The 26,157-nt window shown below is 48.3% G+C and overlaps 1 protein-coding gene across 1 annotated transcript; it reads left to right on the top strand.

The window, feature by feature from the left end:
- Positions 1–1,186: 1,186 nt before the first annotated feature.
- Positions 1,187–24,169, top strand: LOC141204971 (uncharacterized). The gene is made up of 5 exons (XM_073664011.1): positions 1,187–1,683; positions 1,767–1,890; positions 5,627–5,724; positions 14,360–14,450; positions 20,683–24,169. The coding sequence occupies exons 1-5, from the start codon at positions 1,429–1,431 to the stop codon at positions 22,176–22,178; spliced, it is 2,064 nt and encodes a 687-aa protein (XP_073520112.1). The 5' UTR covers positions 1,187–1,428; the 3' UTR covers positions 22,179–24,169.
- Positions 24,170–26,157: the final 1,988 nt, after the last annotated feature.

Here is a 26,157-nt window from a genome sequence, read left to right as displayed (position 1 = left end):
TTTAACCCCTTCTTGTGATGTTTATTACCAGATAAAGACAGTTTGGCAAAGTATATAATCCTGAGAACATTGCTGTAAGGCAGGGATGTCAAGATCCAACACACAGAGGCCCAAAATGAAAAAATAGGACAAAGTCACGGGTCAACCAGTATACAGTATGATGGGCTCCATATAGTTCTCCATACAAATAATAGCCCCACATGGGGGTGGCGGTTCTGGTGTTGCGAGCCAAATATAACAACCCTGCTGGCCAGATTTGGCCCACAAGCCAGAGTTTGACATGTATGCTGTAAGGCATATAATATTCACGGAGTATGGAAGGTACGATACAAGCTCATACAACAATGGCAGATGTGGTTGGGTTTTTCAGCTTTACAAAATTGGCTACGGGGCTCCGTACGCCTCGTACACGCACGCCTCTGCTCCGTACACATGCGGCTCCGCTCTGTACACCTCGTACACACGTGGCTCCGCTCCGTACGTCTCGTACACGCGCGGCTCCGCTCCGTACGCCTCGTACACGCGCGGCTCCGCTCCGTACGCCTCGTACACGCGCGGCCCCGCTCCGTACGCCTCGTACACGCGCGGCCCCGCTCCGTACGCCTCGTACACGCGCGGCCCCGCTCCGTACGCCTCGTACACGCGCGGCTCCGCTCCGTACACCTCGTACACGCGCGGCTCCGCTCCGTACACCTCGTACACGCGCGGCTCCGCTCCGTACACCTCGTACACACGCGGCTCTGCTCCGTACACCTCGTACACGTGCGGCTCTGCTCCGTACACCTCGTACACACACGGCTCTGCTCCGTACACCTCGTACACGTGCGGCTCTGCTCCGTACACCTCGTACACACGCGGCTCTGCTCCGTACACCTCGTACACACGGCTCCGCTCCGTAAACCTCGTACACACGCGGCTCTGCTCCGTACACCTCGTACACACGCGGCTCTGCTCCGTACACCTCGTACACACGGCTCTGCTCCGTACACCTCGTACACACACGGCTCTGCTCCGTACACCTCGTACACACGCGGCTCTGCTACATCCACACTGTAAACCCCTCCTGACCCCACACATAAACTTCAGCTCATCCAGCACCATGACAACCAGCACAGCAGAGTCCTGCATCCACTGAGGCCCCTGATCATGTGACCCCTGACTCCTCCCCTCCTGTGACCTCATCACAGCTCCTGTGCGCACAGAGCAGCCATCTTCCTTCCATTTAGGATCCTGTAGATTCAGTCGTTCTCATCATTATCTTCCATCTTCTAGAAAATTTACCTTAAACCTTAGTGGATGGAGAAGGAGAAGAAGAAGATGGCGGAGAGGATATTCCACCTCAGCCTAGAGATCCTCTTCCGGATTACTGGAGAGGTGAGAGATTCTGATGACGTCACATTACATCATTCTTATCTATGGGAATAACAGATGGACAGAACTGGAGAGGTGAGGACTCTGGAAATGTCTGGAGGGAGATTTATTAATGTGTCTCTCCATAACCAGGATTACACAGTAGTGAAGAAGACCTCTAGTGGGCGCTGTCAGGACCCTGTGTCTGAGGGATGGGAAAGACCTCTGAGCCCAATCACGGGGCCTCCACCTCACCCCCTGATACATGAGGACATTAATACCCAGAAGATCCTAGAACTCACCTACAAGATGATTGAGCTGCTGACTGGAGAGGTGACACTGCTGGGAATGCTGGGACATTATACAGTAACGCTATGAAGGGATCGGGGGGGTGACGGTATCATTGTATGTGTCAGGTTCCTATAAGATGTCAGGATGTCGCTGTCTATTTCTCCATGGAGGAGTGGGAGTATTTCGAAGAACACAAAGATCTGTACAAGGACGTCATGATGGGGGATCCCCAGCCCCTCACATCACCAGGTAATAATAATAATAATCTTTATTTATATAGCGCCGACATATTCCGCAGCGCTTAACAATTCACAGGTTCATATACAACAGTCATAAGTAACATAGCTAAAGATAATACAATAGTTACAGCAAAAATAATGACAACCCTGCTCGTAAGAGCTTACAATCTACAATGAGGTGGGGGTGACACAACGGACAATGGCTTATTTACAAGGATGGTCCGGCCATCTTGAGGGGATGAGGGATAGATAAAGGCTGCATGAGCTCATCACCAGCCAGTATCTGTAGTGCTTTTGGGTTCGGTGGAGACTTATGTTTGGAGAAATAAGGGATGGGCTATAAGAATATAAAAGGACTTCTATTAGGGAAGGTGATAGGCTGCTTTAAACAGGTGTGTTTTTAGGGAGCGCCAAAAACTGCGTAAGTTGTGGTTCATCCTAATTTCTTGGGGTAGAGCATTCCAAAAAATAGGTGCAGCTCGGGAGAAGTCTTGAAGCCGGGAGTGGGAGGTACGGATTAGTGCGGATGTTAGTCTAAAGTCGCTTGCGGAGCGTAGAGAACGGGTGGGCCCATAAACAGAAATGAGGGAAGAGATGTAGGGGGGTGCCACACTGTGGAGGGCTTTGTGGGTGAGAATAAGCAATTTAAGTTGGATCCTATAATTCATGGGTAGCCCGTGCAATGACTGGCACAGAGCGGAGGAGTCTGAGTAACAGTTAGCCAAATAGATGTTCCTGGCTGCAGCATTAAGGATGGACTGGAGGGGGGAGAGTCGAGTGTGGGGGGGGGGGGGGGCAATTAATAGAGAGTTACAGTAGTCAAGGCGGGAGTGGATCAGGGCAACAGTGAGGGTTTTTGTTGTTTCCAAGGTGAGAAAGGGGGGGATTCTAGAGATGTTCTTCAGGTGCAAGCGACAAGAGCGGGCAAGAGATTGTATGTGGAAGGTGAAGGAGAGATTGGTGTCAAACACAATGCCCAGACAACGCGCCTGCTGGCTCGGCATAATTGTGGTGCCACACAGAGAGAGAGAGATGTCAGATTTAGAGAGGTGAGTAGACGCCGGGAGTAGATGAAGTTCAGTTTTGGAAAGGTTCAGTTTCAGGTAGAGAGCGGACATGATGGTAGAAACTGCGGCCAGACAGTCCCTGGTGTTCTGTAGTACAGCAGGGGTAAGGTCAGGGTATGAGGTGTATAGTTGTGTGTCATCAGCATAAAGATGGTACTGCAAACCAAATTTGCTGATGGTCTGTCCAATTGGGGCTGTGTAGAGAGAGAAGAGAAGAGGGCCAAGGACTGAACCCTGAGGAAACCCAACAGTGAGCGGAAGAAGGGAAGAAGTGGAGCCAGCAAACGATACACTGAAAGAGCGGTCAGATAGGTAGGAGGAGAACCAGGAGAGAGCAGTGTCTTTTATGCCGATTGAGTGGAGCATAGAGAGTAGGAGGTGGTGGTCAACGGTGTCGAAGGCAGCAGAGAGGTCAAGAAGAATGAGCAGAGAGTGATCGCCATTACGTTTTGCTGTCAGAAGGTCATTGGTTACTTTGATGAGTGCAGTTTCTGTAGAATGTAGGGGGCGGAAGCCGGACTGTGATGGGTCTAGAAGAGAGTGAGTGGAGAGGTAACTGGTAAGGTGGGAGTAGACCAGGCGCTCCAAGAGTTTAGAGATGAAGGGAAGATTGGAGACTGGTCTGTAGTTGTTTGTTCAGGAAGGGTTAAGAGAGGGATTTTTTAATGATGGAGTGTTTGAAGGAGGAGGGGAAAATACCAGAAGAGACGGAGAGGTTGAAAATTTTAGTTAGGTGAGTAGTGACGACTGAAGAAAGACACTGGAGTAGATGAGAGGGGATGGGGTCAGTGGTGCATGTAGTGGGATGAGAAGAAGAGAGGAGCCTGGAGACTTCGTCTTCTGTGACTGGGTCAAATGTGGAGAGTGATCCAGAAGTGATGTGGGGGGGGATGGGAGTCAATGCACTTGGTGGCTGGGAGCTGATTTCCTGACGGATGGTGTCTATTTTCTCTGTGAAGTAGGAGGCCAAGTCCTCGGCACAAATGTCCGTGATGGGGGCCTGTGCTTTAGGACTGAGGAGGGAGTGAAAGGTATCAAAGAGTTTTTTGGGGTTGTTGGATAGTGAGGATATCAGGGTGGTGAAGTAGGTCTGTTTGGCGAGGTGAAGGGCAGAGTTATATGTTTTTAAAATAAATTTGTAGTGGATAAACTTTTATGGTGTCCGAGTTTTCCTCCATAGGCTTTCGGCACTTCTAGAGCAACGCTGGAGAAATCGGGTTTGCGGTGTGAACCAGGGCTGTTTTACTCTGTGTTTAGAGGTTCTGAGGGTGAGGGACGCTACTTGGTCCAGCGTGCTTCTGAGAGTGTCATTGTAGTGGTTTACAGCCAGATCAGGACAGGAAAAAGAGGAGATTGGGGACAGTGATGAGTGAAGGGAGTCTGTAAGTGTATGAGGGTTAATGGCTTATAGATTTCTGAATGTGTGATAGATAGGAGTGTGCTGGGGCGGGCGAGGATTTGTGAGCGTGGAGGAGAGAATGTTATGATCAGAGAGGGGAAGAGGAGAGTTATTTAGGTGGGGGATTGAACTAAGCCGGACAAAGACCAGATCAAGGGTGTTTCCATGTTTGTGTGTCACAGAGGTTGAAAGCTGTGAGAGGCCAAGAGAAGTGGTTAAAGATAGAAGCTGGGATGCGGATGAGGAGGTGGTGCTGTTTATGGGGATGTTGAAGTCTCCCAGGATAAGGGTCAGTAAATCTGAGGACATGAAGTGCGGCAGCCAGGCAGAAAAATGGTCAAGGAACTGGGTGGGTGAGCCTGGGGGACGGTATACGACCGCTACTCTGAGGGAGAGGGGATGGAAGAGCCTGATGGTGTGGACCTCAAAAGAAGGGAATGAGAGTGATGGTACAGGGGGGATGACCTGGAAGGTGCAATGTGGGGACAGGAGTATGCCGACCCCACCACCAAGTCTGTTTGCAGGTCTCGGGGAATGGGAAAAATGCAAGCTACCATGAGAAATAGCGGCAGGGGAGACAGTGTCAGAATCCTCGATCCCGGTTTCAGTGAGGGCCAGCAGATTGAGAGAGTTGGTCAGAAAGTAATTGTGCAGGAAAGGAAGCTTGTTGCATATAGACCGTGGATTCCACAGTGCGCAACTGAAGGAGGGAGACGAAGGAGTACAGCTGATGTTAATAAGGTTAGCAGGGTTTCGATATGAGGTGGGGGGAGGGTTCAGGTTGGCAGAGGGTGGTCCGGGGTTAGGAGAGATATCCCCTGAAATGAGTAGTAGCAGTAAAAAGAGAAAGAGCAGATAGTTTTTGGATTTGTGACATGGTTTCTTGTGCAATACCTTTGGATGAGACAGAGTGAGATTTGTCATGAAGTTCAAAAGAGCATGGGAGCTGTACATGGGAGAGGGAAGGAGAGTGGGGCAGATATGGATGAGTGGTGATGGAGGGAGGATAGGGCGGTGAATGTGGATGAAAAAAGCACACAGGAATATGGAGGCAGGAATAAAGTACATAGTTAGACGAGAGTACAAAGTGTGAGTTACCTGACTCCTGCCCTGAATGACTGCCATTGAAATGACTGTCAGACATTTGTCGAACAGGACACTTTGCTGAAGAAGACACGTGCATGCACCCCACACCAGGTAATAGACAGGACTAAATACACACGGCCTATAAGTATCTGAATGTAAAGAATGAATTCAGTCCCTGTATGTGTTTCCTCCAGATCTATCCAGTAAGAGGACAACACCAGAGAGATGTCCGCGTCCTCTTCTTCCACAGGACTGTAAACAAGAAGATCCCAATGTTCCTCAGGATCATCAGGTAGATGGAGAGAAGGTGTCATGAGATCTCCCCTATGATGTGTAGACGGCTGTGAAGGTCTTATTCTCAGTCTTGTTTTTCCCCTTCTCCCATGACAACACCACCTGAGAGAGAGGGTATCCGCTAATCAAGGACAGGAAACCTACTGAACAAAAGGATGGTACCTCTCCTCCGCGTCAGTTTGGCTTCCTGTCCTTGAAGGAACTTAAAGAGTAAAGGAACTCTACGATTGAACTTACCCAAGTCTGGTTAGTGTCCACAAGGATCCGGGATGCTGACAGGTATGGAGACGCCACTGCCGGCCAGGAGGTTGGGGTGTGTGGTTACATGACCTCATTGTTGACCTCCATCCGACACGCTGTCCCTTGTCTATGCATGCCGGGGCACCATGTGGTTGGCATGCCATGTGTTGAGTGCGCAGGCTCCACGGCAACCCGGGTCTGTGCAAGCGCGTGGCACGCTAGTGAGATATCCAGTGTGGCCCTGGTGATGAAGCGTGCCAGAAAGCAATGAAGCAGTAAAATGTTGGGTCTACGCATGCGCAAGGCTCGCCAGTCGGCTCCCTGCAAACGACGCGCCGAAAGGAAAAGTCTGACCCGGAAATAATGTGAGATTTCTGGGTGAGGTCGGGAGCGGACGTTGGAGATGTGGCTGTGGCGTCCCTCTGGTATATAATGGAGGGATGACTACCGGATGGTGGAGGTGTGCAACTTTCTTCCTGATGCCATAGACATGCTGGAAGAGCAGCCATAGCCACCATGGCAGCTGCAGCGTCATCATCAGAGACGCAGCAGCGGCGGCCATACAAGTGGCCAGAAGAACAAGGTAGATGGATTTGGATATATACGTCACTCTCTGTGGTATTTGGTGCACAGAAAGGAAACTACTCCTTATGATATAAAGGATAAAACTCTTTATGCAGAAGAGAAGATAATTTATTCGGAACCTGCAATCCATTATATGTGTAACGTTTCGGCCATAACATTCTGACCTTCATCAGACTACAAAAAACAAAATAGAAAATTAAACAAAGAAAAAGAGAAAAAAAATTAAATAAATATTACATAGGATAATGCGCTCCATCGAAACTATACAACTTCTTTTATTCAGTAGCAATATAGGCAAATGTTCATAGAAAATGATAGAATGCAGGTATTCTGATGGTAGGGACTTCAGGGTGCTGTAGATTTCCAGTCATTGTCAATCATGGCATGAAATGAATCAAGTGTTTGTTTAATCACATCATATGGGTGGGAGGCATGTAACTCAGGTCATTCTGAATATGTATGAAATATATTTATGAAAATTGCGGGTGTGATGAAAATTTTTTTTTGAAATACCATATTTTGCGGATTATAAGACGCATCGGGTTTATAAGATGCTCCCCAAATTTTGGGGAGAAGAATAGGAAAAAAATGTTTTTTAATAAACCAGTGCATGTTATAATGGGCTTACCTGGGGGGCTGAGGTGTTGGGTGGAGCGGGGTCCCAGGTGGCAGGGTTGAGGCAGGAGTCGGGAGATCGGTGCTGCCGGAAGTTTCAGCCTTCCGGCAGAGGCAGGAGTCGGAGGATGGCTGCGGTCCCCTGGCTTGCGATGCCCTGGGCTGCTGTCCCCTGACTTGCCTGCACTGTCTTGCGGTCCGGCAGGTGTCGTGTGGTTCGGGGGCGCCGCTGACATTTTGTAAACGCTGGAGCCCCGCACCTTCCATACTGTTACATGCGGCGGGAAATGGCCGCCTCAGGCGGCGCATGCTCAGATTGAGATCACGGCACCGAGATCTCGGTTGCGCATGCGCCGCCTCCTACGGCCATTTTCCCGGAGACCGCTGCATGTAACAGTATGGAAGGTGCGGGGCTCCTTTGTCTACAAAATGTCGGCCCGCACCACCAGGCTCCTACCAGACCGCAGCGCAGGGAACCGCAAGCGCAGGGCATCGCAAGTCATCTTCCGACTGCAGCGATCCTGGCTCCATCAATGCCGGTGATTTTGCATTATAAGACGCATCCCCATTTTCCCCCCAAATTTGGAGGGAAAAAAGTGCGTCTTATAATCCGAAAAATACGGTATATATAAAAAAAAAATAATAAATGGGATAATGATCTACGTATAGTAGTCTAGTTTGTTAGAAAAAGAAAGAAAAGGGGATAAAAATGGAGAGGGAGGAAAAAAAAGGGGGGGGGGGGTGGAGAGGGAAATCTCCAGGGGAGAACGGCCATGTGAACTGATCCAGCCTCCATCTCCGGTACCCTAGACTGAATGGCAGAGTGGTGAGTGATCTTCATATATGTTCACCATGTTAAATAGGTCCCCAGGCTTTCAGGAAAGATAGTTCCTTGTTTATCTCCTACCAAGGGGTTAAAACGGGGCTTAAGGTTGCTAAGTCCACCATAACTAGGTGGATCAGGGAGGCTATTACCCTAGCCTATGTCTCCAGCGGTGACAAAGCGCCACAGGGGTTGAAGGCTCACTCTACCCGAGCAGCGGCAACCTCATGGGCGATGGAAGACATATGTAAGGCTGCTACCTGGTCTTCTCCATCTACCTTCTATAGGCACTATAGACTGGATTTGGGTGTTTCATCTGACCTCACATTTGGGAGAAGGGTGCTCCAGGCTGTGGTCCCTCCCTAGACTTTTTTATCTCTGCAATTCTCTCGTGGTGCTGTCATGGTCGACCGATAAAGTCATAAGTTACTTACCGGTAACAGGATTTTTCGGAGACCATGACAGCACCCTTATATTCCCTCCCTTCACTTTATGGGAGCACTCCTCATCTATTAATTACAATTTTTCTCACTTAGTGGTGTTGTATAAAAATATTATTTCTATGATTGTTTGCTATGTCTACTAACCTGGTGGTCCTCTCAATGCTCTGTAATCCAAACTGAGGCGAGAGAGAGCGCCGCCCCCTTTTAAGCCTGTAGGTTTCCTGTCCTTGGTGGGCGGATCCCGTCTCTCGTGGTGCTGTCATGGTCTCCGAAAAATCCCGTTACCGGTGAGTAACTTATGACTTTCTCTCTGTGATCTTTGCTAGGAGGGGCCTAAGAAGGCGCTGTGCGGGGATAACTTACCCAGCACATATATGAAGAGACTCTGCCCTGATTGTATTCTGAAGACCATCTCCGAAGAAACCCCCAACTTTGCCATGGATTTAAAATCCGTAATTGGGGTGGAATTAATTCACTGATTCAGCAGGAAAGAGGTAAAAGGGAGAAAAGATCCAAACGGCAGGCAGCTGATTCAGAAGAGTCGGTAATATCTGAGGATAGAGAAGAATCGGACTCCTCTTCATCCTCCTACTCATCCATTGATAGTGAAAGACGGGGTAGGTCGTGTTTTCCTGCGTCACTTACAGATAGAAAACAGATAAGTTGGTAAAGGCCGTTAGAACCACTATGGGCATATCCGATCCTAAAACCCCAAGAACAGTCCACGACATTATGTTTCGGGGTTTAGAACAAAAGAAAAGAAGCAGATTTCCGAGAAAATTAAAATGTTCATTAATAGGGAATGGAGGAAGCCTCAGAAGAAGGATCCGCTGCCCTCGTCATCCAAAAGGAGGTGTCCGATTGTTGAGGAAGAAGCGGCCATGTGGGACAAAACCCCCTAAAATAGACATGATGGTGGCCAAGTCATCCAAAAGATCCACACTGCCCTTTGAAGATCTGGGAACTCTTAAGGATCCTCTTGATAAAAAAGTGAATGTGTATCTGAAGCAGACATGGATGTCTTCAGCAGGGGCATTAAAACCAGCAGTTTGGGCAACCTGCACGGCCAGATCAATGCTGATTTGGTTACAGCAGTTAGAGGATGAGATTAAGAACAACGTCCCTAGGGATAAGATCCTGTCTAATCTCCCGTTAATGTAAGAATCGGCTACCTTCCTCGCAGACGCCTTGGAAGATTCAGTGAGGTTTGCAGCCAGGTCGGCAAACCTGTCAAATGCTGCCCATAGAGCACTATGGCTCAAGAGCTGGCTGGGAGATGTTCAGTCCAAGGCCAAGCTATGCTTGATTCCATGCGAAGGAGAGTTTCTCTTTGACGAGTACTATATGATATACTGGACTAGGTGGGAGACAAGAAGAAAAGATTTCCCAGTGTGCCCATGCCACAATATAGGAAGTGCTTTCATAAAAGAAGGCATAATCGAAACAAATCCCCTAAGGAAAGATAGGAAACCAAAAAGTGGAAGTTTCATGTTTGGGGGCACTTCCTCTGAGACAAGGAAGACTTCCAAGTGGCAGGCTTCCCCAGGTAGGAGGAAGGCTGTCCCACTTACTGCGTGCCTGGGAGAAGATTTCATCCAGCACCTGGATTCTTGGGATAGTACGATCAGGGCTAAGACTGTGATTCAAATCTGATCCCCGGCACACCTTCAGAATATCATCTCCCTGGGGTCCCAGGGAATAATTGGTTCTGGAGGCGGAAGTTTTGAACCTGGTACAGAAGCAAGTGCTGACGGAGGTGCCAGTGCAGGAGCAGGGGAAGGGATTCTGTTCCCCTTATTCCTAATAAAAAAAGAAATAGATGGCACCTTCAGGACCATAGTGAACTTGAAAGAAAGGGGAGATCAAATTTCTAGTTTACAGGCCCTTCAAAATGGTGACCATAAAATCGGCCATAAAAATGCTATTTCCAGAGTGTTCTATGAGATTGCTAGACCAGAAGGACATGTATTACCACGTCTCAATCTATATGGAAGAACAGAAATTCTTGAGCTTGGCCTTGTATATAAACTAACAAGTCTGGCACTTCCAGTACAGAGCGCTACCCTTTGGCCTATCTATGGCTCAGAGGGTATTTACAAAAATTATACGGAAGTCGCAGCGCATCTTCGGGAGCAGAATCTATATATATAATTGTCTTATCCCTTCTGTCTGTCTGTCCAGGAAATCCCGCGTCGCTCATTGGTCCGGCCGCTGTCTGTCCAGGAAATCCCGCGTCGCTCATTGGTCCGGCCGCTGTCTGTCCAGGAAATCCCGCGTCGCTCGTTGGTCCGGCCGCGGCCAATCAGCGACGCGGGATTTCAGAAAAAAGATGGCGGCCGTTAGTGGCTCATCTGCCGCACGGAGCTCAGCGGCAATGCAGCCGGGAGATGAGCGGCGCTAGAAGCAGAACTACCCCGGCGGCGCCGCTAACCTCCATGTGGCTAAAGTCGGGAGATCAGCGGCTTGGCCCACTGATCTCCCGACGGCAAGTGCGAACGGAGGACCGGGGAGCGGCGCCGCCGGTCGAGATGCTTCTGCTGCGAGCAGCCGCTCATCTCCCAGCTGCTCGCAGCGGAAGTACCCGCACAGGCAGCGCCGCTCCCCGGTCCTCACTAATACGAAGCTGATTGGTCGCGGCCGCGATTAATCAGCGATATTGGCGTGAAATTTAAAAGCCCGCTTCTCTGATTGGTCGCGTCCAGCCGGCCGCGATCAATCAGCGACTCCCGCAGCACGGCCGCAAATTGGCGCCGGATTTTAAACACGCAGGCCACCGTCGGGAGATCAGCGGCACTAGTATTGGCGCCAAATTTAAACCCCGCGTTGCTGATTGGTCGCGACTAATCAGCGATTTTGGCACCAAATTTAAACATGCTCTCCAGTCCTCACTAACACGGTTCGCTGATGGGTCGCGGCCGCCGCCCGCAACCAATCAGCAGTATTGGTGCCAAATTTAAACACCGCTCTGCTGATTGGTCACGGCCAGCGAACGTGACCAATCAGCGATTATGGCGCCAAATTTAAACATGCTCTCCAGTCCTCACTAACACGGTTTGCTGATTGGTCGCGGCCGCCGCCTGCAACCAACCACCGATATTGCCGCCAAATTTAAACACCGCTCTGCTGTTAGCGCCCGGTCGGGCCACCATCTAGTACCCTAATAGTCCTGTACGTGGACGATATTCTAGTGGTGGGCAGGTCAATAGAGCACTGCCGTTGTCAACTGATAACAATCAGGACCATCCTGACCAGGCTGGGAGGACTACTAAACCTGAAAAAATCAAAACTGGAACCACAGAGGGTTCAATCTTTCTCAGGACTTATCTTGAACGCAAGGGAGCATACTTATCTACTGCCGGAAGAAAAGAAGGACAAGTTCATAGTCTAAGTCTCAGCAGCAGTCACAAAACCTGTTATGACTCTAAGAAGGACAATGTCACTACTAGGGACAGTGACTTACTGTATTCCAGCAGTTCAATGGGCCCAGATACACTCCAGGATTTTACAACAGGACATTCTAAGGGGCGAAAAAGACTCAAGGGCTGTTTGGAGGGAAACACTTTCCCCGGTGACTATCGATTCCATGACATTGTGGTCGGAACTAGAGAATCTGTCACAGGGAGTCCCTTGGCCATATCAGATCAAGGATACAATAACGACAGATGCAAGCTCGGATGGCTGGGGTGCACTTCTGAGGGATTGCGTAGTCCTGGGAGTCTGGTGAAAAACCGAAAAAGGTTATTCGTCAAATATGAAGGAGTTGCTTCATATTAAGGAAGTAAGGAACAGTAACAGTAAGGAACACAATAATGAAGTTCCTTTATTTCCTGCAAGGGCATCATGTTTGCATCATGACAGACAACCGGACAAGAGTCGCCTACATCAATCATGAAGAGGGCACAAGATCCCGCTCTCTAATGGTGGTGGCAGAAGAGATCCTTCAGTTTGCGGAACAACATTGGTTGATACTGACAGCACTTCACATAAAGGGGAAGGAAAACGAAAGAGCAGATTTCCTGAATCGAATCCCACTAAAACAAGGGGAATGAGAACTAAATACGGCAGTATTCCAACAGATTGTGGATCGTTGGGGTCAGCCAAATGTAGACCTGTTTGCAAACAGACAAAACAGGAAAATAGGGAAGTTCTGTTCTCTAGATCCAAGAAATAAAACCTACGCAGTGGATGCTCCGCAGATTCCTTGGGACTTCAACCTGTCCTCCGGATTTCTCCAATTGATGTTGATTCCCACGGTGTTGAGGAAAGTCAGGGAGGAGCAAGCGCGGATCATTCTGATTGCTCCATTCTGTCCCAAGAGACCAAGGTTCTTATGGATAAGGATGATGTCATTATCGGATCCATGGATCTTCCCAGATGTTCCAGATCTCCTCAGTCAGGGTCCAGTTTTCCATCCGCAGAGATCGAACCTTCATTTGACGTCCTGGAGTTTGAAAAGGCATTCTTGATTCACAAGGGTTTCTCTCTGAACTTAGTCACTACTCTGCTTAAAAGAAGAAAACCAGTAACAACTAAGATATATGGTAGAACCTTGGTAAAGCTTTGGGCTAGGTCGGGACAAAACTTGGGAGGTGAAATACCAATAAATGCCATATTACAATTTCTCCAGAAAGGTATGGAAATGGGCTTAGCTACTAGTACTCTTACGGTGCAGGTGTCGGCCCTATGGGGCCTTATATAACTATAATTAGGTGGCTAACAGGTGGATTATTAGATTCATCAAAGCATGTGACGGATGCAGGCCAAAACCTGCCCCAAGAATACCTCCCTGGGATTTACATCTTGTCTTGGAAGCATTAACTAAAGCCCCCTTTAAACCACTAAAAGGATTGCCAGTCAAGACAGATGGTGATATTGGTAGCTTCGACCCGTAGAATCAGCGACATACAGGCGTTATCGGTTAACCACTCGTTTACGCAGATTGCTGATGATAGGCTGGGTCTAGTCTTAATACAACTCTATCTTCTGAAAGTGGCCACCAAATTTCATAGAAGCCAAGAAATTGTTCTCCCCCCTCCTTTTTTTAGTAATCATTAAAATGCAGAGGAGCAGCGGCTTCACCCCCTAGATGCTAAACAGGTTCTGGTTGAGTACTTGGCTGTGACAAAACAGTAGAGAAAAAAATTAAACTTTGTTTGTTTCCTTCCAGGGAGTTAGGAAAGTAACAAGGGGTACCCTAGCTGGATGGATCAGGGAGGCCATTAGGTTAGCCTACTCCTCTAGTAATAGGTCAGTTCCAGAGAACTTGGAGGCTCATTCTACTAGGGTCGTAGCGACCTCCTGGGCAGAGGAGGAGGAAGTGTCTATCGGCAGGATATGTAAGGCGGTTACATGGTCCTCTCCTTCCACCTACTATAAGCATTACCGACTTGATGTCTTCCTCTGATGATCTATCCTTTGGAAGAAAGGTGTTATAAGCGTTGTGATCCCTCCCTAAGGTGTTTGTTCTATATAAATCTCTCAGGTGGTGCTGTCATGGGAGAAGGGGAAAAATTGTAGTTACTTACCGGTAACGGGATTTTACAGAGCCCATGACCGCACCCTTATATTCCCTCCCTTTTATCACTGGTTGGTGTGCTCTACGTTATTGGGTGTATAGTTGGGAATATTTTGGTTGGTGATGATTGTATTAGTAACTGTCTGGAGGTCCTCTCATGCTCTGAAACCCAACTGATGCGGAGGAGAGGTACCGCCTATTCAGTAGGTTTTCCGTCGTTGATGGGTGGATACCCTCTCTATCAGGTGGTGCTGTCATGGCCTCTGTAAAATCCCATTACCAGTAAGTAACTAAGATTTTATCCCCCAGTATTATATGTTTTATACTTGAGAACGGTGGAGATGGCAGGATTAGAGCTGATCATAGATGGGACTTCTCCATCTGTCTGTGACTTTTACAATATTTGTTTCAGGGTGAAGATCTGGCCCATATTAATACTACAGAGACATATGTGAGGGGTGATGAGCGGTGTAAAGAGGAGATTCCTACATATGACCACCCAGGTGAGTAGAGACCACTAAATGCATAGAGGTCACAGGTGAAATAAAATCATGTAATAATCTGTGTCCTGACCGGATTTGTTATCTGTATATTAATTGTTTCTTAAAGAATACTGCGACTTAGATGACTTTATAGAAGGCCGACATGGATACTGTTCTTGTGGCAAGTGCTGCAGGTCGAAAATATCTGGAATGAGTTTTGTAAACTTAATTGATGAATTATATAAAATGAATGCCCCTTCAGGGCCGGCTCAAGGTTTTTGTGGGCCCCAGGCAAAAGAGTCTCAGTGGCCCCTTTAACACATACCACGATTCATGATGCACAGATACCGCAGAGAAATATATATACAGTGGGTACGGAAAGTATTCAGACCCCTTTACATTTTTCACCCTTTGTTTCATTGCTGCTATTTGGTAAATTCTAAAAAGTTCATTTTTTTTCTCATTAAAGTCCACTCTGCACCCCATCTTGACTGAAAAAAACAGATGTAGAATTTTTTGCAAATTTATTAAAAAAGAAAAACTGAAATATCACATGGTCATAAGTATTATGACCCTTTGCTCAGACACTCACATTTAAGTCACATGCTGTCCATTTCCTTGTGATCCTCCTTGAGATGGTTCTACTCCTTCATTGGAGTCCAGCTGTGTTTAATTAAACTGATAGGACGTGATTTGGAAAGGCACACACCTGTCTATATAAGACCCCACAGCTCACAGTGCATGTCAGACCAAATGAGAATCATGAGCTCAAAGGAACTGCCCAAGGAGCTCAGAGACAGAATTGTGGCAAGGCACAGATCTGGCCAAGGTTACAAAAGAATTTCTGCGTTACTCAAGGTTCCTAAGAGCACAGTGGCCTCCATAATCCTTAAATGGAAGAAGTTTGGGACCACCAGAAGTCTTCCTAGACCTGGCCGTCCAGCCAAACTGAGTAATCGTGGGATAAGAGCGTTGGTGAGAGAGGTAAAGAAGAACCCCAAGATCACTGTGGCTGAGCTCCAGAGATGAAGTAGGTAGATGGGAGAAAGTTCCACAAAGTCAACTATCACTGCAGCCCTCCACTAGCCGGGACTTTATGGCAGAGTGGCCCGATGGAAGCCTCTCCTCAGTGCAAGACATATGAAAGCCCACATAGAGTTTGCTCAAAAGCCCATGAAGGACTCCCAGACTATGAGAAATAAGATTCTCTGGTCGGATGAATTGAAGATAGAGCTTTTTGGTGATAATTGTAAGCGGTATGTGTGGAGAACACCAGGCAATGCTCATCACCCGCCCAATACAATCCCAACAGTGAAACATGGTGGTGGCAGCATCATGCTATGGGGGTGTTTTTCAGCTGCAGGGACAAGACGACCGGTTGCAATTGAGGGAAACATGAATGTGGCCAAGTACAGAGATATCCTGGATGAAAACCTCTTCCAGAGTGCTCTGGACCTCAGACTTGGCCAAACGTTCACCTTCCAACAAGACAATGACCCTAAGCAGATGGCTAAAATAACAAAGGAGTGGCTTCAGAACATCTCTGTGACAATTCTTGACTGGCCCAGCCAGACCCCTGACCTAACCCAATTGAGCATCTCTGGAGAGACCTGATAATGGCTGTCCACCAACGTTCACCATCCAACCTGACGGAACTGGAGAAGATCTGCAAGGAAGAATGGCAGAGGATCCCCAAATCCAGGTGCGAAAAACTTGTTGCATCATTCCCAAGAAGACTCATGGCTGTACTAGCTCAAAAGGGGGCTTCTACTCAATGCTGAGCAAAGAGTCTGAATACTTATGACCATGTGATATTTCAGCTTTTATTTTTTAATAAATTTGCAAAAAGTTCTACATTTCTGTTTTTTTCAGTCAAGATGGGGTGCAGAGTGTACTTTAATGAGAAAAAAAATGAACTTTTTAGAATTTACCAAATGGCTGCAATGAAACAAAGAGTGAAAAATTGAAAGGGGTCTGAATACTTTCCATACCCACTGTATATATAGTACAATGCCAAAGATTTCACTTCTTACATTATATCAGTGATATCTATTGTAAATTCCACAATAGCTCAGAAACTGGCGAATCGTTCCATACAGAATACTGGTCCCCATAAAATGCTCCATACAGGATATTGGCCCCCATATAATGCTCCATGCAGGCTGTGCCCCCATATAATGCTCCATGCAGGCTGTTACCCCCCAATAATGCCCCATGCAGGATGTCACCCCCCCTTATAATGCCCCATACATTATGTCACCCCCCTTTATAATGCCCCATGTAGGATGTCCCCCCCCTTATAATGCCCCATGTAGGATGTCACCCCCCCTCCCTTATAATGCCCCATGCAGGATGTCACTTCCCCCCCCTTTTAATGCCCCATGCAGGATGTCACACCACCCCTCCGTTATAATGCCCCATGCAGGATGTCACTTCTCCCCCCATATATTGCCCCATGCAGGATGTGACTTCCCCCCCCCCCTTTCAATGCCCTATGCAGGATGTCACCGCCCTCCCTTATAATGCCTCATGCAGGATGTCACCCCCCCTTTTAATGCCCCATGCAGGATGTCACCTCTCCCCCCCCCTTATAGTGCCCCATGCAGGATGTCACTTCCCCACCTTTTAATGTCTCATGCAGGATGTCACACCCCACCTCCCTTATAATGCCCCATGCAGGATGTCACTTCCCCCATATAATGCCCCATGCAGGATGTCACTTCCCCCCTTTTAATGCCCCATGCAGGATGTCAACGCCCTCCCTTATAATGCTCCATGCAGGATGTCACTCCCCCCCCTCTTAATGCCCCATGCAGGATGTCACTTCCCCCCTCCTAATGCCCCATGCAGGATGTCCCTTCCCCCCCCCCCTTTTAATGCCCCGTGCAGGATGTCACTTCCCCCCCTCATAATGCCCCATGCAGGATGTCACTTCTCCCCCTCTTAATGCCCCATTCAGGATGTCACCCCCTCCCTTATAATGCCCCATGCAGGATGTCACTCCCCCCCTCCTAATGCCCCATGCAGGATGTCACTTCCCCCCCCTCTTAATGCCCCATGCAGGATGTCTCTTCCCCCCCTTTTAATGCCCCATGCAGGATGTCACTTCCCCCCCCTCTTAATGCCCCATGCAGGATGTCACTTCCCCCCTCTTAATGCCCCATGCAGGATGTCACCCCCCTCCCTTATAATGCTCCATGCAGGATGTCACTTCCCCCCTCTTAATGCCCCATGCAGGATGTCACCCCCCTCCCTTATAATGCTCCATGCAGGATGTCACTTCCCCCCTCTTAATGCCCCGTGCAGGATGTCACCCCCTCCCTTATAATGCCCCATGTAGAATGTCACTTACTCCCCCCCTCTTAATGCCCCATGCAGGATGTGACCCCCCTCCCTTATAATGCCCCATGCAGGATGTGACCCCCCTCCCTTATAATGCCCCCATGCAGGATGTCACTCCCCCCTCCTTTTAATGCCCCATGCAGGATGTCACCTCTCTACCCCCCCTTATAATGCCCCATGCAGGATGTCACTTCTCCCCCTCTTAATGCCCCATTCAGGATGTCACCCCCTCCCTTATAATGCCCCATGCAGGATGTCACTCCCCCCCTCCTAATGCCCCATGCAGGATGTCACTTCCCCCCCTCTTAATGCCCCATGCAGGATGTCTCTTCCCCCCCCTCTTAATGCCCCATGCAGGATATCACTCCCCCCCCTTTTAATGCCCCATGCAGGATGTCACTCCCCCCCCTCTTAATGCCCCATGCAGGATGTCACTTCCCCCCTCTTAATGCCCCATGCAGGATGTCACCCCCCTCCCTTATAATGCTCCATGCAGGATGTCACTTCCCCCCTCTTAATGCCCCATGCAGGATGTCACCCCCCTCCCTTATAATGCTCCATGCAGGATGTCACTTCCCCCCTCTTAATGCCCCGTGCAGGATGTCACCCCCTCCCTTATAATGCCCCCATGCAGGATGTCACTCCCCCCTCCTTTTAATGCCCCATGCAGGATGTCACCTCTCTACCCCCCCTTATAATGCCCCATGCAGGATGTCACTTCTCCCCCTCTTAATGCCCCATTCAGGATGTCACCCCCTCCCTTATAATGCCCCATGCAGGATGTCACTCCCCCCCTCCTAATGCCCCATGCAGGATGTCACTTCCCCCCCCTCTTAATGCCCCATGCAGGATGTCTCTTCCCCCCCCTCTTAATGCCCCATGCAGGATATCACTCCCCCCCTTTTAATGCCCCATGCAGGATGTCACTCCCCCCCCCTCTTAATGCCCCATGCAGGATGTCACTTCCCCCCTCTTAATGCCCCATGCAGGATGTCACCCCCTCCCTTATAATGCTCCATGCAGGATGTCACTTCCCCCCTCTTAATGCCCCATGCAGGATGTCACCCCCCTCCCTTATAATGCTCCATGCAGGATGTCACTTCCCCCCTCTTAATGCCCCGTGCAGGATGTCACCCCCTCCCTTATAATGCCCCATGTAGAATGTCACTTACTCCCCCCCTCTTAATGCCCCATGCAGGATGTGACCCCCCTCCCTTATAATGCCCCATGCAGGATGTGACCCCCCTCCCTTATAATGCCCCCATGCAGGATGTCACTCCCCCCTCCTTTTAATGCCCCATGCAGGATGTCACCTCTCTACCCCCCCCTTATAGTGCCCCATGCAGGATGTCACTTCCCCACCTTTTAATGCCCCATACAGGATGTCAGCCCCCCCCTCCATATAATGCCCCATGCATTAAATAAAAAAAAATCAAATACTCACCTCACTTCTCACTTGCTGCCGCTGCTCCAGACCCCTCAGCGTCGCCGGCGTCTTCCTGCTCTGCGCTGTGACTGCTCAGAAGAGAGCACGGTGTAAAGACGTCACCGCACCCTCTGACCTGAGACGACAGTCAGAGGACGCGGTAGAGACCGGAGCTGCTGCAGAGGCACGGGGAGAGGTAAATATTGTGCCGGGGCCCTGAGCTAGCGGGGGGTGGCGGGCGCTGACACCGCTCTCCTCCACTCATGGGTCCCATAGCTTGGCTGGGAGCCCGACGGCGAGTGGGCCCCCCCCCCCGCCTGCTCTGGGCCCCGGCACTTGCCCGGGTGCGCCGGGTGCTGACGCCGGCCCTGTGCCCCTCTATTGTGCCAATATATTTTTTCTAACTAAGAATCTATTCTGGTTCTGCGCTGTATTATCTAAACAATCAATTACATTATTCTGAAAATAAAATCTAAAAAAAATTGTTAAGCAATGTAGAAAAATGCCCAAATTCCCAATTCTGCCAATAAATTAAAAACCACAGCTCTTTATGCAAAAATAATTCCCCATATACAAGTAATAGATCACGTAGGCAGAGGCCTGTCAATCCAAGACAGCGGGCGGAGAGAAGCCGCCGGGAACCCGCCTGTCCGACTAGTCTATTAAAGTATGAATTTCTCTGAAATACTGCAGTGTTTCAGAATGAAACGTACCTGGCTGACATCATACAGCCAGTGTCTTCTGTACACTGTCCGCGCATTGGGAGCCACTGGGGACTGTGTAACAAAATTCCTACACCGCCTCGACCGCATGGCATAATTTTACATTATGTGATTGCAAATAGATTAAAAAATAAGTTCAGTCTTGCATCACGTTCAATGGCAGTGCTTCTCCATTCATTACCATACTGCTCCACCTCGCTGCCCAGCTCCACCGCTTCCCTGTCCCACCGCGCTGCCCTGCTCCACCGCGCTGCCCTGCCCCTCCGCTCTGCCCTGCTCCACCACACTACCCTGCCTCTCCGCTCTGCCCTGCTCCACCGCGCTGCCCTGCTCCACCACGCTGCCCTGCTCCACCACGCTGCCCTGCTCCACCGCGCTGCCCCTCCGCGCTGCCCTGCTCCACCGCGCTGCCCTGCTCCACCGCGCTGCCCTGCCCCTCCGCGCTGCCCTGCCCCTCCGCGCTGCCCTGCCCCTCCGCGCTGCCCTGCTCCACCGCGCTGCCCTGCTCCACCGCGCTGCCCTGCTCTCTGCTGAAGTGCATTTAACGGTCAACTGTGAAATCAGAAAACTGCTAGAAAACTGTGTAGTGCCCTAATATCAGTATCTTGCTCTATCGATAGATTGAGATCTATTTTGACATCACACTTTTAGTTGGTTAATAACTGAATTTTGCTATTTCATATAGAAATACTAATAAATATAACATTAACAATATAAAGATACAGTTACATTATTACAAATATATTTGTTTTATTCTTGGCAGATGTCTTTACCGGGAACTCAGAGAGACATATGATATCCTTAGATTTGAAAGCCGATGATCACGGTATCACACCAGATACATATGAAGAGCATGCCATTGCTTCAGATATAACCTCAGCTCTTCACAGAAAAGATCTATTTTATGATCAAGTGGTCTTATCTTCTGATTCATTACAGAATGCTGAGCAAAGTAAAAGTCACAGAAAGGAAGCTAAGGAGCGGAGAGCTCACTCAGGGGTGAAGCCACTATCATGTTCAGAATGTTGGAAACCTTTTCATTATAAATCAGATCTTGTTATGCATCAGAGAATTCACACAGGGGAGAAGCCATATTCATGTTCAGAATGTGGGAAATGTTTTATTCGGAAAGCGCATCTTAAGAACCACCAGAAAACCCACACAGGAGAGAAGCCTTTTTCATGTTCAGAATGTGGGAAATGTTTTATTCGGAAAGCGCATCTTAAGAACCACCAGAAAACCCACACAGGGGAGAAGCCTTTTTCATGTTCAGAATGTGGGAAATGTTTTACAGAGAAATCAAGTCTTATCAAACATCAGAGAACCCACACCAGGGAGAAGCCTTTTTCATGTTCAGAATGTGGGAAATGTTTTATTCTGAAAGCGCATCTTGATATCCACCAGAGAACCCACACAGGGGAGAAGCCTTTTTCATGTTCAGAATGTGGGAAATCTTTTATTCGGAAAGAGCATCTTGATTACCACCAGAAAACCCACACAGGGGAGGAGCCTTTTCCATGTTCAGAATGTGGGAAATGTTTTATTCGGAAAGCGATTCTTGATATCCACCAGAGAACCCACACAGGGGAGAAGCCTTTTTCATGTTCAGAATGTGGGAAATGTTTTATTCGGAAAGCACATCTTGATATCCACCAGAGAACCCACACAGGGGAGAAGCCTTTTTCATGTTCAGAATGTGGGAAATGTTTTATTCGGAAAGAACCACTTGATTACCACCAGAAAACCCACACAGGGGAGAAGCCTTTTCCATGTTCAGAATGTGGGAAATGTTTTATTCGGAAAGCGGATCTTGATATCCACCAGAGAACCCACACAGGGGAGAAGCCTTTTCCATGTTCAGAATGTGGGAAATGTTTTATTTGGAAAGCGAATCTTGATATCCACCAGAGAACCCACACAAGGGAGAAGCCTTTTTCATGCCCAGAATGTGGGAAATCTTTTACAGAGAAATCAACTCTTATCAAACATCAGAGAATCCACACAGGGGAGAAGCCTTTTTCATGTTCAGAATGTGGGAAATGTTTTATTCAGAAAGCGGATCTTGATATCCACCAGAGAACCCACACAGGGGAGAAGCCTTTTTCGTGTTCAGAATGTGGGAAATGTTTTATTCGGAAAGCGGATCTTGATATCCACCAGAGAACCCACACAGGGGAGAAGCCTTTTTCATGTTCAGAATGTGGGAAATGTTTTTATCGGAGATCAAATCTTGTTGAGCATGAGAAAACTCACACATAGGAGGAGCCTTTTTCATTTTCAGAATGTGGGAAATGGTTTCGCTGTCAATCAGATTTTGTTATACATCACAGAATTCATACGGGGAGAAGCCATAGTGATGTTCAGAATGTGGGAAATGTTACAGGGGTAAAGTAGATCTCGTTACACATCAAAGAAGCCACACAAGGGAAAAGCCATTTCATGCCCAGAATGTGAGAAATGTTTTAGCAGGAGATCAAGTCTTATACACCATCTTAAAATCTCACATTGTGGGTAAATCATAATTATGTTTAGTATGTTGGAAATGTTTACCCACACAACTTCATAGTATTCAAAGCGCTCACAAGGGGAAATAATCATTTTTATTTTTTTAAACGTATTCATTTGACAGATCATACAAAAAATACAATAGTTACCGGCAAAGTAGTCATATGCCAAAAAGGTTCTTAAACTGCAGGAGTCTAGAGGAACTGAAGAGGAGACGGGCTGGTATTGGAGGGAAGGGGGAGGACACACTGGGCAATTTTTCAAGGTTCTCACTCTCCTAGGAGCCATCAGTATTTCTGTTCTGAGGTTAAGACTGCTTAAAGACCTTTGGTGACATCACGGTCATGTGAGTCTATAGGGACTGAAGAGGAGATGGGCTGGTATGTACCGTATGTGCTATATGTGTGTGTACAGTGGGGAAAATAAGTATTTGATACACTTCCAATTTTGCAAGTTTGAGACTTGAGAGGTCTGTAATTTTTATCGTAGATACACTTCATCTGTAAGCGACAGAATCTAAAATTAAAAAACAGAAAATGACATTGTATGATTTTTACATAATTAATTTGCATTTTATTGCATGAAATAAGTATTTACTACAATAGAAAAACAGAACTTATTATTTGGTCCAGAAACCTTTATTTGCAATTACAGAGGTCAGACGTTTTCTGTAGTTCTTGACCAAGTTTGCACACACTGAAGCTAGGATTTTGGCTCACTCCTCCATACACATCTTCTCCAGATCTTTCATGTTTCAGGGCTGTCCCTGAGCAACATTGAGTTTCAGCTCCCTCCAAAGATTTTCTATTGGGTTCAGGTCTGGAGACTGGTTAGGCCACTCCATGACCTTGAAATACTTCTTACGGAGCCACTCCCTTCAAAACGGTGCAGTCGTCTTGTCCACTTTGCAGAAAAGCACTACCAAAGTATGATGTTTCCTCCACCATGCTTCACTGTTGGGACGATGTTCTTGGGGTTGTACTCATCCTTCTTCTTCCTCCAAACACAGTGAGTGAAGTTGATATCAAAAAGTTTTATTTTGGTCTCATCTGACCAAATGACATTCTCCGATGCCTCCTCTGGATCATCCAGATAGTCATTGGTGTCCTTCAAGGGGGCCTGGACATGTGAGGAGCCATCATCAAAATAGCCTGCTGGTCCCAATCTGGCTTCTCTGAATGTCTCCATGGGTTCCAGGTGACCTGAGGGTCCCACCAGGCAACCCCAAAAACATATCCATTGGGCCAGATGACTTCATCGCCCTAACCTGGTCTCCCAAATGTATCCATAGGCTCTCTGATGGTCAATGGAGCAGATCCGTATCTTTCCAGTCAGGGTAATTTACCGTTAAGCTGGAATCATGTAGAATCCAAATCTGTGTCTCTTTGGATAAAGCCATGCTATCAAGCTGATGGTCTGATAGCATAACCCTAACCCTTGTAAAGTCTCTTTCAATTCTCTGTTTCAAATATGGCTGCTACAGAGGCATATGTTACCTTAAATAGTTCACATTTGTTCTTCCAAGTACACATCCAAAGGGCAAGGGATGAGGAGGGTATTATTCCACAGGGCTCAGGTCTCATTGTTTGAGCGTTCAATAAACCCACACAGTCGTCATAGCAGGGGGGGCTCTTTAAATCAACATCTAGCAGGCTTTAGTATTATATGCAATTAGCATGGTAACAAACCTCATTGTTTCAGAACCAAGAGAAGACAACAATCAGGGTTATACAAATAGTGGTCTGTCCTTTTTTTTTTTTTTTTTAAATCAAATGTTTTTTTATTGATTTTTATAAAGATTCTCAAAAAGGTAAAAATAAAAAAAAACTCAACAAGACAAACATTGGAGAAGCACAGTTCTCCACCCCCAACATACAGAAACATTAAACATGAGTTATTTATACATCTTGGCTCTGCAAAACCAGCATAATTAGACTGACGAATATTTGAACATAATAACGATAGTCAATCCAACCAAACATAACTTGTGGAAGCAATAATAACATGCTTTTTAATATTCAGAGAAGTTTGATTTGAGGATCATATAAACGTAACTCAAAGCGAGCCAAGGTGACATCTCCTCAGTTCTCTAGACGTGAAACCAGAGCCATCTGTTACAGATCCGGGTGGTGGAACCTCTGTGCTGCGGTGCAAGGAGGGACCAGAGGGGCGTAACTAGGTATCAACTCAGACTGACCAAGGTCGCACGGCGGCTCAATAGACTCCATGAACCAGGGAAGGACCGAGCAGAGGGACCAGGTGCTACTCTGGGCCAGTTCTTGTATGAGAGCAGGTGACTCCCACGGGTAACTGGCAGAAGCCTCCAGGTAGGCTGGCTGGTAGGCACGGCAGGTAACTGGTAGGAGCCTCCAGGTAGGCTGGCTGGTAGGCACAGCAGGTAACTAGTAGGAGCCTCCAGGTAGGCTGGCTGGTAGGCACGGCAGGTAACTGGTAGGAGCCTCCAGGTAGGCTGACAGATAGGCACGGCAGGTAACTGGTAGGAGCCTCCAGGTAGGCTGGCTGGTAGGCACAGCAGGTAACTGGTACGTTCTCCGGGTAGGCAGGCAAACCTGGCCCATAGACAGACTGGCGTATTTGGATCGTAGGCCGACCGTTTGGCTGGAGAGTACACTTGGCTGGCGGAGACAGGTAGTCAGGCTGGCGGACAGGACTGGTAGTCAGGCTGGCGGACTGGACTGGTAGTCAGGCTGGCGGACTAAACTGGTAGACAGGCTGGTGGACTGGACTGGTAGTCAGACTAGCAGCGGGACCTGAGGGCTGAAGCAGAGTTTAGAACACAAAGCTACAACCTTGCACGGGCACCTCCATTTTGGAGGAGGTGCCTTTTATATGAGAGGTCCTCCAGCCATTGGCCGGGGACTCCTTAGGACGGCGCGCGCGGCCCCTTTAAGAGGGAGGGAGCGCACTAAGCACAGTGCCCGGGAAGCTGCGCGCCGGCAGCAGCAGGAGAGCTGGAAGACGCCGGGCAGGGAGCGCAGCGGTAAGGGGGACGGCGTCTCTGCCTGTCAGGGGGCAGAGACGTCGATGCTACAGTACCCCCCCCCTTTACACCCCCTCTTTTTAGGCCGGAAAGAAATTTTTTAAGGAGAAGCGGGGCTTGGATGTTCTCCCTGGGTTCGCAAGTTCTCTCCTCTGGGCCAAACCTCTTCCAATCCACCAGAAAAAAGGTTTTTCCTCTTACCCTCTTGGTGTCCAGAATGTTCTCTACCTCATAGACGTCCACAGCGGAGACCGGAGCTTGGGAGGTAGCTGGATTGTCGGAAAAAGAATTAAGCACAACTGGTTTGAGGAGAGATACGTGGAAGGAATTGGGAATCCGTAAGGAGGTGGCCGGGAGTTTTAACTTGTAGGCTACTGGATTGATTTGCTTGAGGACTTCAAATGGACCCATGAACCGTGGACCCAACTTATAGGAGGGTATTTTGAGAGTAACATGTTTGGAGGAGAGCCAAACCTAGTCTCCCGGATGGAATTGAGGTGGGTCCAGGCGTCTCTTATCAGCATGTTTCTTAATCCGCTCGGAGAATTGAAGAAGTGTGGATCTAGTGTCCTCCCAAATGGTGGAAAATTCGCTGACCGGAGACTCCGCGGCAGGGTTGTCCACTGAAGTGGAGACGGGAAACGGAATCCGGGGATGTTGACCGTAGACCACAAAGAACGGGGACTTGGAAGAAGATTCGCTCTCATGGTTGTTATAGGAGAACTCGGCCCA

Source organism: Phyllobates terribilis, unplaced genomic scaffold (genome assembly GCF_046119375.1).
Source record: "Phyllobates terribilis strain yellow unplaced genomic scaffold, ASM4611937v1 Scaffold_136__1_contigs__length_4911898, whole genome shotgun sequence".
In the NCBI taxonomy this organism is placed as follows: domain Eukaryota; kingdom Metazoa; phylum Chordata; class Amphibia; order Anura; family Dendrobatidae; genus Phyllobates; species Phyllobates terribilis.
Note: the sequence above shows the minus strand (reverse complement) of the source record. Positions and strands in the feature narration are given on the sequence as shown.

What these genes read in the sequence shown, in the direction of transcription:
- LOC141204971 (XM_073664011.1), top strand. Translation starts at nt 1,429, where the DNA reads ATGGACAGAACTGGAGAGGTGAGGACTCTGGAAATGTCTGGAGGGAGA. An exon ending in CCAGCCCCTCACATCACCAG is followed by an intron (nt 1,891 to 5,626) that starts GTAATAATAATA and finishes TGTTTCCTCCAG; the next exon opens with ATCTATCCAGTAAGAGGACA. An exon ending in ATGTTCCTCAGGATCATCAG is followed by an intron (nt 5,725 to 14,359) that starts GTAGATGGAGAG and finishes TATTTGTTTCAG; the next exon opens with GGTGAAGATCTGGCCCATAT.